General features: G+C 37.0%; 1 protein-coding gene across 9 annotated transcripts in view; it reads right to left on the bottom strand.

Annotated features, from left to right (window-relative positions):
* Positions 1-6,059, bottom strand: part of LOC145522953 (uncharacterized) — a 252,008-nt gene extending 245,949 nt beyond the window's left edge. For all 9 annotated transcript variants that reach the window (XM_081532337.1, XM_081532397.1, XM_081532376.1 and 6 more), the window contains exons 1-2: positions 5,668-6,059; positions 4,432-4,580 (exon numbers count right to left, since the gene is read on the bottom strand). In XM_081532337.1, the coding sequence (XP_081388463.1) occupies positions 4,432-4,580; positions 5,668-5,897 (379 nt within the window). In that variant the 5' untranslated portion in view covers positions 5,898-6,059. The remainder of the gene's footprint in view (positions 1-4,431; positions 4,581-5,667) is intronic.
* Between the last annotated feature and the right edge of the window lie 7,902 nt (positions 6,060-13,961).

Genomic DNA, 13,961 nt, shown 5'->3' with positions numbered 1-13,961 from the left:
TATATTTATAGTTTTTCAAGTTGGACAGAAAAAAATCCAGATATGTTATTTATGAGCAATACCTCTACAAAAAATATGTAACATGAAGGTACAGGAAAAGGTTCTACTAAAGAAATGTGAAAATGAAGAAACAAAAGCAAAAGACATAAATGACAATATAGACTCTATATTAAAATAATTATTAGGAATAGAGCTCTTACATGTTGGCAAAATAAATAAGATAAACAACATGCAAAAATCTTGTACCTATACTTACTTCACAGTACATTCTCTACATATGTAAAACAAAATTTGAAACACTGCAAAAGAATTAGATATTCAAATCATCAAAGTGAAAAATCTAACAGATTTGTTTCAGAAAATATTGAATGAAGTGTACAGTTTAGGGATATAGGTAATTTGAGAAACACATGACCAGGTGATATACATAGATTTCTGTATTCAATAATTAGACAATACTCGTATTTTTTTTCTCAAATGCACACACAATAGTTACAAAATGGAAGTCATAAATAACAAAGATTGGATAACATAGCCCTGGTATTCTGTCAAGTTAAAAATTAAGTATCAGTAACTAAAATGTACAATGAAATATCCATATTTCATAAAATGTTGCATCTATACACTTCTAAATACTTCATGGATCAAATAAACCATATTAAAATAGGTATTTATGAGAGAAAAATAAGAAAAGCTCTACATGTTTAAACTTGGATATAACCAATGCAGTTATTGTTGTTGTTTAGTTGTTGTCATATCTGATTATTTTGCAACCCCATGGACTATAGCCTGCCAGGCTCTTTGTCCATGGGATTTTCCAGGCAAGAATACTGGAATGGATTGCCATTTCCTTCTCCAGGGGGATCTTCCTGACCCAGGGATTGAACCTGTGTCTTTTACATTGACAGGTGAGTTCTTTACCACTGAGCCACCGGGGAAGCACAATCAATGCGGTACTTAGACATAAATGCATGGCCTTGAAGAAAAAGGTGGAATATTAACAAAATGCTACAAGGTAAAAATGGAAGATTAGATACACTCATTATGTTCCTTCCTGAAAAACTCACTATGATAATAATAAAATATTAATAGTGTATATAAATTCACACCTACAAAAAGGACAGGAGACACGTTTTAGAGGGTAAAAAGAAAATATATTAATTTTTAGTGATTTACAAAGTGCAAATCTGATTTACAAAATACAGATTTGTGATGCAAGACTGCTCCCCTTTATGCCACCTCAGTGCACACGCGTTACACACACACCCCTATGCACACAAGACCAGGTGTTAAAAGCATGAAGTTTCTTTAAAATTGAAACCCATGATGGAGATTTAGGAAAGATTCAAGGCTAAAATGAAGATGGTTATCTCTAGATGATGAATTCTCCCACCAAGCTTGCCCAGACGGGAACCCAGATCCACAACCCAGCACCTAGCAGAACCACAGAACTTTATGCCAGATGAAATATGGACTGAGAAACTCTAAAAATTTCTGGTGGCTGGCTGAAGGCAGAAAGTGGGTGTGAAGGGAAAGAGAAAAAAAAATGAGAATGAAAGAGTTGCTATGAACATTTGCATAAAAGTCTTAGTTCGTGTGGGTATAGTTTTCATTTTCTTGGGTAAATACCTAGGAGTAAAATTCTGGAGAAATGCAAACCAAAACCACAATAAGGTATCACCTCACACAAGTCAAAAGAGTTATCATCAAAATTCTACAAATAAATGCTGGAGAGGATGCAGAAAAAGGGAATCCTCTTATACTGTCAGTGGGAATGTAAATTGGTACAGCCGCTATGGAGAACAGTATGGTGGTGGTGTGGTTTAGTCACTAAGTTGTATTGGAATCTTTCTACTTCATGTACAATAGTCCACCAGGATCCTCAGTCCATGGAATTTTCCAGGCAAAAATACCGGAGTAGGTTGCCATTTCCATCTCCAGGGGATTTTCCCAACCCAGGGATCAAACCCACATCTCCTTCATTGCAGGTGGTTTCCTGCATTGCAGGTGGATTCTTTACCACTGATCCATCAGGGAATGGAGGTTCTTTAAAAACCTATAAATAGAGCTATCATATGATCCAGCAGTAGTACTGCTTGGGCATATATTCAGAAAAGATAAAAACTCTAAATCAAAGATGTGAAAGTGAAAGTCACTCAGTCGTATGTGACTCTTTGCGACCCTATAGACTGTACAGTCCATGGAATTCTCCAGGCCAGAACACTAGAGTGAGTAGCCTTTCCCTTCTCCGGGGGATCTTCCCAACCCAGGGATCGAACCCAGGTCTCCTGCACTGCAGGTGGATTCTTTATCAGCTGAGCCACAAGGGAAGCCCAAGAACACTGCAGAGGGCAGCTTATCCCTTCCTCAGATAATCTTCCCAGCCCAGGAATTGTACCAGGGCCTCCTGCATTGCAGGCAGATTCTTTACCAACTGAGCTTTGAGGGATACCTACACCCCAATTTTCACAGTAGCACTATTTACAACAGACAAGACATAGAAGCCACCCAAGTGTCCATTGACAGATGAATGGATAAAGAAGATGTGATACGGAAACATATGGAATGGAATATTACTCAGCCATAAAAAGAATGAAATATTGTCATCTGTAGCCAAATGAGTGGACACAGAAATTGTCATACTGAGTGAAGTAAGTCAGACAAAGACAAATATAATATCGCTTATATGTGGAAACTAAAAAATAATACAAATAAACATTTTCAAAATGGAAATATAATCACAGACATAGGAAACAAACTTATGGCTACAAAAGAGGAAGCGAGATATAAATTAGGAGTTTGGTATTAGCAGATGCAAACTATGATTTACAGAATAGATAAACAAGTTCCTGGGGCTTCCCAGGTGGCACTAGTGGTAAAGAACCCACCTGTCAATGCAGGAGACATAAGAGACCAGGGTTCAATTCCCTAGAGGAGGGAATGGCAACCCACTCCAGTATTCTTGCCTGGAGAATCCCATGGACAGAGGAGCCTGGTGGGCTATAGTCCATAGGGTCGCACAGAGTCAGACACAGCTGAAGCAACTCAGCAGGCATGCACAGTCCTACTGTATAGCAGAAGGAACTATATTCAACATACAGGTTGTGATAACCTATAAAGGAGAAGAATCTGAAAAATTATATGTATCACTAATTATTTTTCTGTATACCTGAAACACAATATTGTATATCAACCATACTTCAATAAATACATAAGTAGTGTTCTTATGTTTTTTGATCTAGTTACAGTGTGGTTCAAGTCATCTATCTGCTTATTGATCTTTTCTCTAGATGCTCTATTCATTATTGAAAGTGGAATATTGAAGTCTCCAGCTCATTATAGAACTATTCTCTATTCCTCCCATTAATTACATAAATACTTGCTTTGTATATTTTGCGTTTCTGCTGTTTGGTGCATATATGTTGATAACTGTTACATCTTCTTCATGAATGGACTCATCAATATATAGTGCTCTTGTTCCTCATTTACAGTGTATTTTGTCTGATATTAGTATAGCCACCCCAACTCTCTTTAGATTACGAATTTCCATGGGCTATTTTTGCACCTTTTCACCCAACTTTATTAGTCTAAAATGAATCTTTTATAGACAGTATGTTGTTGGATCATGTCTTTACCTTTCTGTCAATCTCTGCTTTTTAATTGGCAAAACTAAATTCATCTATTTTAAAGTATTGGGTGGGCCAAAAAGTTTGGGTTTTTCTGAAACTCAAACAAACTTTTTGGCCAGCTCAATAATTACTGATAAGAAAGTACTTATGCCATTTTGCTATTTGTTTTCTATATGTTTTATACCTTCTTGTCCCACATTTTCTCCATCACTGCTTTCGTCTTGATTTTTTAGTAGTATTTTGTTTTGATTTCCTTCTCTCTTTTTTCTTTATGTGTGTGTACATTTCTTGGAAATTTTCTTAGGTGTTACAATGATGTGTTTTAACAAGTCAAGCTAAAGACCTCATGGTGAGTGTAGTGCGTTGAGCACTGGCTGGGTATGTTTTAGTGGCTTGTCGTCCACATTCTGTAGCTCCTGAAATAAGCAGTGATTATTAAGACTATAGGCATGAGGGCCAGAGGCTGACCTCCATGACTCCCCTATATTTATACATTTTACAGATGAAAAAACTGGGGCTTAGAGGCTTTGAGAGATTGAATGACTTGCCAGGTTCACAGAGGGGTGGCTGAGTTGGTAGATGGGTGCACCTGAGGGAAAGGCTGGAGAGGGGTGGGTAAGAGACCCTGCACCTGATACTGAGCTGAGCTCCACACAGATTCTCTGCACAAGAAGTGCGGGTCAGCCTGATAACTGGACAGTGCTACAAGTGGAAAGTGTAGAGTCCTGACTATGCCTCCCAGCACCCGCACCCAAGACAGCTACATGCTTTAGGTTCTGATTAACAGATGCCTTCTACTTACCAAGCTCCTTCCCAGCAGGGCCAGTCTTTGGGCCTGGTTTAGTTCCTAGCCAGGGTGACCACAGTGTGCCTCCCTGGAGGAGTTGAGACTTGCCTTCCAACCCAAAATGGATCCCTGGTAAATAAGTGGGTCTTGTTTCCTTGGAATTTCTGGAAAGGAAGTAATATTTATAATGAAGCATGTGTCGGGGGGACAGGGCAAGGGAAGTGCATGTGGGGAATGCTGGAGACAGATTTAGCTGGGGTCCCAGACATTGACTCCACTTCCAGGAATGGGGGATGGTCAGGATATGCTTCTCCAGCACTGATATCAGAAGAAAGCACAGTGCTGCTCACACTGGTATGACAAGGCTAGACAGCACAGGATAGGGGACAGCTGCATCTCCCACAGGACAGCTTTCCAGAACAGCTCTTAGGTCTAACTAGGAAAAGCCTGTAGGTCCTTAAGTTCCTAGCTAGACCATGCTTTCCTGTACCATCTCCCATTTCCTGTATCATTTCCTGTACCATCTCCCATGATGTACCATTTCCTGTACATCATGGCCTAGTGCTGCTGCCTAGGCTCAGCATAAAACATGGTAAGTGATGGCTGTAGATTTTGAGAAGCAGACAAACAGGTTGTGATAAAGGAAAAATTCAGTGCATCATGATTCATAGAGGGTTGATATTTCCCAGGCCAGCTGACAGGACCTGCTGAATGCAAAGCCAGCCCCATTGGAGTAGGAGGTGTCTGGGTGCTATTCCTGACCCTCAGGCCCTTCTGGAAATAGGATAGGAACCAATCCTGTAGTTACCATGGGAAAAAGCTTACAAAAGTGACCTTGCCCAGGAGGAAGCTTAGCTTGGATTGGCACATAGGTGGTTGCCAAGCAGCAGAAAGAAATGGCACCCTATCCCTGGTCTTTCTGGGACCCACGTGGCCCCACCTCCTCCCCTAACCACCCAGGGGTCTGCAGCATCTGCCCCTTGGGGTGCCTCTGCATCAGGTCATGTGGCGGGGCCGCCACAGAACAAGGGTGGATAGGAGGTGGGTGCTCCCCTGAGCCTGCCTCCTCTGGCCTGGTAACTTCAGTGTGGCGCTCCATGCGGGGGTAGGTGGGGGTGGACAGGGTTACCGCAGGATGGCAGAAGCCATCGCCCCTTCTTCCCTGCAGGTAAACTATGGTTCAGGATGTCCGGTGGTCCCAGGACACAGACCCCAACCACTAATAAGAAAGCCCTGGCGTCCTGGACACACCTCACACTGCCCCTTCTCAGGCAGATCTCCAAGATGATGCTCACGCAGTTGAGTCCAAATGTCATGAAGAACTGGAGCGCTTGGAACAACTGGAGCGGCTGAGCCCAGCCAAGCTGCTGAGCAGGAACAGGAGCCACTGGGCCGACTGGCACTGGGTGTCCAGGTGAAGCCAGCCGTGCGGCTTGGAGGTCAGCGAGGCTCCAAGCTGTCGGGGTGCCAGTCCGCACCATTTCCCCATCAGGCGGCCACAGAGGAACCCTGCCTCCCCATGCTGGAAACCAAATATGGGAGGGGTGGGAGTGAGGGGCAGCATTTACGAGAAAACTGTGATCCCAGAATCCCCCCTAGGAAATGACGAGAAGCACGCCATGGCCCCAGCCGCCTGGTGCGCTGAGCGCATGCGCCTCACGCAGGCAGTTTCACCCTCTAGTCTTTCCTGCGGAAATGAGGTGTGTGCAGCGCATGCCACGCTTCAGAACAGAGAACCTGGCCGTGTCAGAAGAAAGAAAATCTGTTCTTGTCTGTCCCTCTCTTCGTTTTCTGAATAGTCCTCAGATGGCCAAAAATTATTAATTTTTACAAAGTCTAGTTTATCATTTTTTCTAAGATTTGTGTATTTTGTGTTTTATCAAAGAAATATTTGCTAACCAAAGGTCACATGTATTTTCCCCAAGTTTTCTTTTAGAAGTTTCTGCTTTTAGCTCTTACTTTTTATTTGTGTCATGTTTGTCTTTTGTTGGGAAGACCATACTTTTCACACTGAATTACTTTGGCATTTTAATTAAATTAAATTGAATCCGTATATGTGTGGGTTGCTGTCTGAGCCCGTGCGAAGACTCTTTCCATTCCAATAACTTACACATTTACTGTCTATGATTGTAGCAATACCATGCTGCCCTGATTATAGTATAACAATAATGTACTGCAAGTCCTTAGCTTTATTATTTTTTATTTTAAACTTTATATTTGTTTTTTAATGTCAGTTTTTATGTATATGAATTGAGAATAAGCTAGTGAGTTTCTATAAAAAGCCTGATGAGATTTTGTTTGGGATAACATTAAATCTATAAATCACTTTAGGGAGAATTATCTCTTGAACAAATCTGAGCCTTACAAATCATGAAAGCAGGGTAGTTTGCCCTTTGCCCAAGCCTGCTTTAATTATTCAGTAGTATTTTGTAGATTTTACTGTAAATTGATTTCCTAGTCTACAAATTTACTAAATCCACTTAGTTAATTCCAGTAGAATTTTGTGATTTTTTTTTTAGTATTTTCTACATATACAGTAATGCATGTTGCAAGTATTTTTTAAACTCCTTTTCCAATAAGTTTACTATTTATTTATTTATTTTTGCCTCATTCTTGTGTTGTTGTAGCATGTTTATATTAACCTCCTTGAAGTCTTTTACTGCTAAATTCAAAATACGAGCCTTCTTGAAATTAATATTTTATTAGTTTTCCTTCTGAAGGTGGGGCACAGTTTTCGGTTTCACTGCGTGTCTAATAATTTTGTTTTATTAATTTTTTATTCAGATATAATGCATGTGAAATATTGTATAAGTTTAAGGTGTGAAATATTTTGATTTGATACGTGTAAGCAGAGACATTACTTTGCCAACAAAGGTCCGTCTAGTCAAGGCTATGGTTTTCCAGTGGTCATGTATGGATGTGAGAGTTGGTAAAGAAAGCTGAGCCCTGAAGAACTGATGCTTTTGAACTGTGGTGTTAGAGAAGACTCTTGAGAGTCCCTTGGACTGCAAGAAGATCCAACCAGTCCATCCTAAAGGAGATCAGTCCTGGTTGTTCATTGGAAGGACTGATGTTGAAGCTGAAACTCCAATACTTTGGCCACCTCATGCGAAGAGTTGACTCATTGGAAAAGACCCTAATGCTGGGAAGGGTTGTGGGCAGGAGGAGAAGGGGACAACAGAGGATGAGATGGTTGGATGGCATCACTGACTCAATGGACATGGGTTTGGGTAAACTCCGGGAGTTGGTGATGGACAGGGAGGCCTGGCGTGCTGTGATTCATGGGGTCACAACAAGTCAGACACGACTGAGCGAATGAACTGAACTGAACTGATATAGCAATATGCTTATCACTATAGTGTTAGCTAACAGCTCTAACAAATAATTATAACTGTTTTGATTGTGAGAACAATTAAAATTCTAGCCTCTTAGAAAATTTGAACTTTGTAATATGATATGGTTGGCTGTAATCACTATGCTGTGCATTACACCTCAAGGATGTATTTATATTCTTACAAATTGCAAAGGAGATGTTGTTTAAGGGTAGTAATTTTGGTTTAAAACTTTGAGCATTTTATATAGTTGATTGCTGCATTTTAGTAGCCAATAAACTTACTAATATTTATAATTTTAGATATTAATATTAGAAATTACCTGCATATTTGCTGTTGTTATTGTTTTTGCCTGACTGTATGGATCACTCCTGTACACAAGTAGTTTAATTTCTGTGTTATATGATTTGTTATTTCAGTATGCATGTGTTGAATTTTTGTTCCCAATTATCTGTAATAATATTCTCTCATTCATAATGCTGATTTCTTTGTCTTTTCTTTTCCATTCTAAGAACTTTTCTTCAAACATGCTCAACAACTGATGCGTTGTTCTAGTACTTTGTTGTATTTTTTGTTTCTTTTGTTGTTAATTGGATTAGATTAATTCTATTCATTTTTTAGTATAAATTTAAATAGATTTGTCATTTCCATTACATTTTCCCTTATTTCTTCTACTGAATATTTAATTTTTTCTTGCCTTTTAATATTAACCAACTTTCTCTGGATTATCTTAGATGTTATACATCGAACCCACATATTCTTTTTACATATTAAAAAAAGACTACAGTGATTATCCAATAATGTGGAGTAGGAAGTATCTGTTCATCACTCAACCTCCTAAAAAAGCTTTTAAAATTTTTCAGTTCTCTAGTTGAAAGTGAACTCAAGAAATATCGGACTTCTAGCACGTTTCTTGATTTTAGCACTTTTTCTTTTCTTTTTTAATTTTCCACGGGTGTCTTATTTTATTCTGTTGGCTTGGTTTTCAAGTTCCTAAAGCTTTTCTGGTACACAAAGTCTTCATTCTACGCTGTTTCATGACTCGACATCTCTAAATGTACAATGCTACCACCAGTCAGTTCCCAGTTTCAGCTTTTGACTTGTGATATTTGCAAGTACTTATCCTACTTTAAAAATATACTATGATATGGAAAATATGGAATTTCAGAGGTTGAAAGCAGGGTTCATCTTAAAAGACAATTCCCTAGGTGAGGAAGTAATGACTGCCATCTTTCCTGAGCATTCTCTGCCCCAAGTTTTTGGATCAGTGGATGTTAGATAATAGACATAAAAATGAAATGACATTCTAACTTTTCCCTTGATGTCTTCTCATGAAGCAATTATGGCATGTGCTGTAAATTCAATTTCAGTTAGATTTCTCAGTTTTTGAGCCATATCTTATCATTAATACAAGATTCCGTCTCAGATTCTATTTATTTGCCAGTCTTTCATTTTCCAAGTTTCTGAGAATTTTCATTTTTCTATATATCCATGTGTAAAAAATTTGGAGACTCTACAGTGGTGGATGCTCAGCCATGTGTCATTTTGATCTAGGTGTGTCTAGAGATACTTTTGAAAGCTTTATCATGACTGAACCCCATATATTCCCTTTGACAGAAAAATCTCCTTGATTTTCTTTTGTGAGGTTATGTGGGGGAGCTGAGCTATAAATCCTTCATCTTCTTCTTTTTCTTTCATAAGCCATCTTTACTTCCCAGTAAAACTTTGATTTCAGAGCTTTTGAAGTATATTTCCAAAAATCTTGCTAGCAGACTGTGTCCAAAAGACATGATAAGAACTGGACTCTTACTTTTGACAAGATTTCAAGTAGTTTACAACATTTAATTCAAGACATTTTACCTGAATGTGTTCTGTTACATTGTGGATGAAGGGGTATAAATTAAATATGTAAATTACTATGGTTTTTAAAATTAATTAGTAGGTAAGGAGGAATTATGATTTTAGTAATTATTACATGAATTTCTCTGTTCTCTATGAGGTTTTAGATTTCATTAAGGAATAGGTAGCTCTTCTTTCCTTATCAATGATTCATTTGTGCTAGCAACATATAAGTATTCAATTATTATTAGTATGGTTTTCTAATTTTAAGTAAGCAAACACATATAAAGTATTAATCTATTCAGTGCTTTAGAAATAGATATCAAATTAAATATTGGTATTTATAAATGCAGATTAAAATGTGATATCTTTTGTCTTTGTTACTTAGTGCTTACCATAAGATGATGAATAGGGTCAGGAGGCTCAAGGTTTCATTTAGTTTTCCTCAGTAATTGTTTAATGAGTCTGAGCAGGTATTTTCATATTTCTAATACAATATTATATTTTATATTATATTTGCTAACACAATATTTTTCTGTACTTCAGAATACTGGTAGAATTCCTGCATTGCTTTTTTCATGTCTCCCACACCCCAGATTGAATATAGCATTATGTGAGATTACTTTAACATTTGGACTTCCCAGGTGGTTCAAGTGGTGAAGAATCTTTCTGAAAATGCAAGAGATGCAAAGAGATGTGGGTTTGATCCTTGGGTCAGGAAGATCCCGTGGAGTAGAGCATGGCAACCCACTCCAGTATTCTTGCCTGGAAAATTTCATGGGGAGAGGAGCCTGGCAGGCTACAATCCATGGGGCTGCAGAGAGTCGGACATGACTGAGCATACATAAATGAGATTAATTTTAGGCTATAGAATGATATCAAAATGGATGCCATTATCATAAACAATATTAACCATCCAGTTTATGGAATGATTATGGATGCACACTTACTCATTAGATGTATTGATAAGTGTAGAGGGGTATCTCACTGCACTTAAACCCTTAAAATATTCTCCCAAATGACACCCTTGGTTTCAGTCACTCTGCATGCCATTTCACCTTACACCATTCCCAGAGAAATCTCAGTGTTCATTTTTCATATTTCTTTTTATTGCCAGTAGAAAAAATTTAAAATGTGTTAGCATGGAAATTTGAGTACTTCATAAGCTTTCTTCTTATGACTTTTTATAATCTTACGTCTAACTAGTGAACCCTCTTCTTCTGCTGTTCTTTATGTATTTTGTGTTTTGTAGGTACCAAATTGCTTGTTAATACTTGGATATGCCAAGGTCTTTCTTGATGTGTTGTTCCTCATAGCCTTCAATATCATGGAAATAAATTCGACTTTTTTTTTGTTTGTCCATAAGAATTCACCATGTAAATCTAAGATCAAATATTACCTTATCTGTGAATATTTAGCTACATTTACTAAAGTCAAATTTAAATGTGACTCTATAGAGTTCACTTACTGTTTTGTTGAAAGTCTCAAACAGTCAGACACGACTGAGCAACTGAACTGAAACCTTTACATGTTCTGCTAAATGTTCCTAGTTGTGTTGTTGACTGTGTGTTCCACCCATCACTAGGTAATGGAAGCTTTGTGAACAAGAACCAATTGTTCTCAGATTTGACATAAATACAGAATACTTTTCTTGTAAATAAACGAGTTCAAATTATGAACATTCATACAGTTGAAATATACTAAACAGATTATTTAACTTTTCTTTATCTCAGTTTGCACATTTATAAAATTGAAATTGCAGTGTCCAGGGGGAAAAGCTTGTTAACGCAATTAAATGATCTCTTTTATTATTATTACTATATTATTGTTATAATAATAATTGCTACTATTATTTTTATCATTATTATTTTTACTGCTATTCTTAAATTTGTTGGCCGCAGTATTCATTGTCACCTATCATACTGAATTCAGCACTCTGCTGAGATACACAATAAGAATTTATTGAAAAAATTATTAGAAATTTGACTACATGCCTCTTAAGTTGTGTTTTACAACATCACTTGTTGAAAGGTATATACTCACTGCTCTCATAGACTCAAAATGGACTACACTTCAAGGACATTTATAATGATGTACTGATTTTACATTTCAATTAGGAGTTGGATTGATGATAAAATATTTAAAGCAAGAAGAGTTTGATATTAAATTTTACTTTAGGTAGTAAGCAAGTTAAGCACTGCCTCTAAGTAAAAGTAATACTCTAATTACTGTGGAATCGCTGTAATCACTTAGTGACACTCTTGCTATTGTATTCTCATCAGACATGACCTTCCATTCTGCAGAGTCTTCAAAATACTGAATGAACTGGCCATTTATTGATTATACCTTCATACTAATGCAGTGTAACATTTCACATGCAATTAGGACACTTATTATTTTGAAGAATAATGTGGCATAATGAATCCCTCTGGGCTGTTAAAAGCAGAGAACATTGCAAAAAGTATCTGATTATTTGACATTAAAATGAGTCCATGTTTTATCGGTAGCACCTACTTTCTTTTTCAGACTTTTAAAATATATGTTAATTAAGCAATGTAAAGAGCCATAATAGAAATTTCCTGAATAAAAAGGGAACCTCAGAAAGGATTACCATGCTAGGTGTTGGAAAGACCAATTTAGATTTGATTCTGCTACTGGCTTAATGTTTTCCTAAGAGGTAATTCACCCCTATGCACCTCAGTATCTCTCTGAGTCAAATGAGAAGAATTGACTTGTAACTTCAATAATGATAATCAAGTTAAAGCTTTTATAACAGAGAGACATTAAATATACTGATTATATCTATTTTTATATTTATGTCTTTGTGTGTAGCTGGCTATTTCTGTCTCCTTATCACATGTATCCCTATTTATGTATTCCTTGATATAGATATGTTTACATTTAGATTTGTTTGCACATATGTGATATAGCTTACCAGTGTTTAATATGGAGTATCATTTTATTCTATAATTCTATTTTTGGAACATAATACACAGTTTATTCTCCAATTAAGCCATTTTGATGATAATAATGAATAAAAAATCTTTGGTTTACAACACAGTCTTGAAAAAAAATGTTCAGTGGTTTATTTGGAAAATGTGGTTGAATGTTGTTAAACAAAAGTTATCTTACAATTTAAAAACACAAAACAAGTCAACTGATTTAATTGAACTCAAGAATTGCAAGAATCTCCATCTAATTTGCCATATCATTAAGTAGATAAAGATTATTTTATGTAATTGGTAGTTAGTCTTTTTGTTGCAAAATGTACTTCAGTCATTACCTTCTGAGCAAAGAATCTTCTACTTCAAGTACTCTTTGCTATAGAACAATAGTTATATTTCTCTGTTTACAGTTATATGATAGCTTGTATTAGTAGAACATCTTGTGAGTAAACTTGGTGCATTGTAGAATCTGTAATGCAACAGAAAGTGCCAATTTCTGTGAAATTTTTAAAAAGTACACTCATACAAAGGAGACTATGAGTGCATTAATCCATAATTTATGAATTAAAGCTCCACTATGATACGTTCCATACATTAAGAGCATGTAACTGAAAATCATTGATTAAATTCTTAATTCAGTAACTTGTTATCTTAAGGCATTTTTTTCAGAGCATAAAAAAGTTTTTCTAAATTCTTATCCTTAGCTAACTTTGTATCTTATTTTAGAGATAAAATGATGAAACTTGAAATATTAGTTAACACACATGACCAATATTTGTGTGACCTGGCATGTCACAAACTTTAATATACTTAGGGAATGCCTAAGGATGTTGATAAAAATGCAGATTTCTGATTCAGTAAGTTTAAGTGATCTAGCAGGTTTTCTAGATGATGAAAAGGCATTTGGTCCCAAGCCCCACACTTTGAGTAGCAAAGTAGATGCTTACAATGATGGCTAAGCTACTCTGTATGTTGAATGGGTTTATAAGAAAGAGAAAATTAAAAGTCAGAGAATTTCAAGGGAAGAGACTGTGTTCTCTTGAGGAAGAAATTTGTAATGTTACAGTGAATATAAGGAGTAGCTATTCCCCAGAGGTGGACGATCATTTGTCGAGTAACTATATCCAGAATAAAGGAATAGGTGAAATAACCATCGATTGGATCTAAACTTACAAAATTCTTATCACATGATCTTCGACCTGGACCAAGTCCTTATTCTACTCACAGTGTTTCTGTATAATCTCACTGTAGGAGGGGAAGTATCACTATATTTGGGGGCTTCCTTGATGGCTCAGCAGGTAAACAATCCACCTGCAAAGCAAAAGATGAAGGATACGAGGGTTGGATCCCTGGGTCACAAAGATCCCTGGAGAAAGGAAGTGGCTACCCACTCGAGTATTCTTGTCGGGAAAATCCCATGGACAGCGGA

This window comes from Giraffa tippelskirchi, chromosome 2, assembly GCF_054371585.1.
Source record: "Giraffa tippelskirchi isolate mGirTip1 chromosome 2, T2T-mGirTip1v1.2.pri, whole genome shotgun sequence".
Classification (NCBI taxonomy): Eukaryota; Metazoa; Chordata; class Mammalia; order Artiodactyla; family Giraffidae; genus Giraffa; species Giraffa tippelskirchi.
This window is presented reverse-complemented; position numbering and strand designations above follow the sequence as displayed.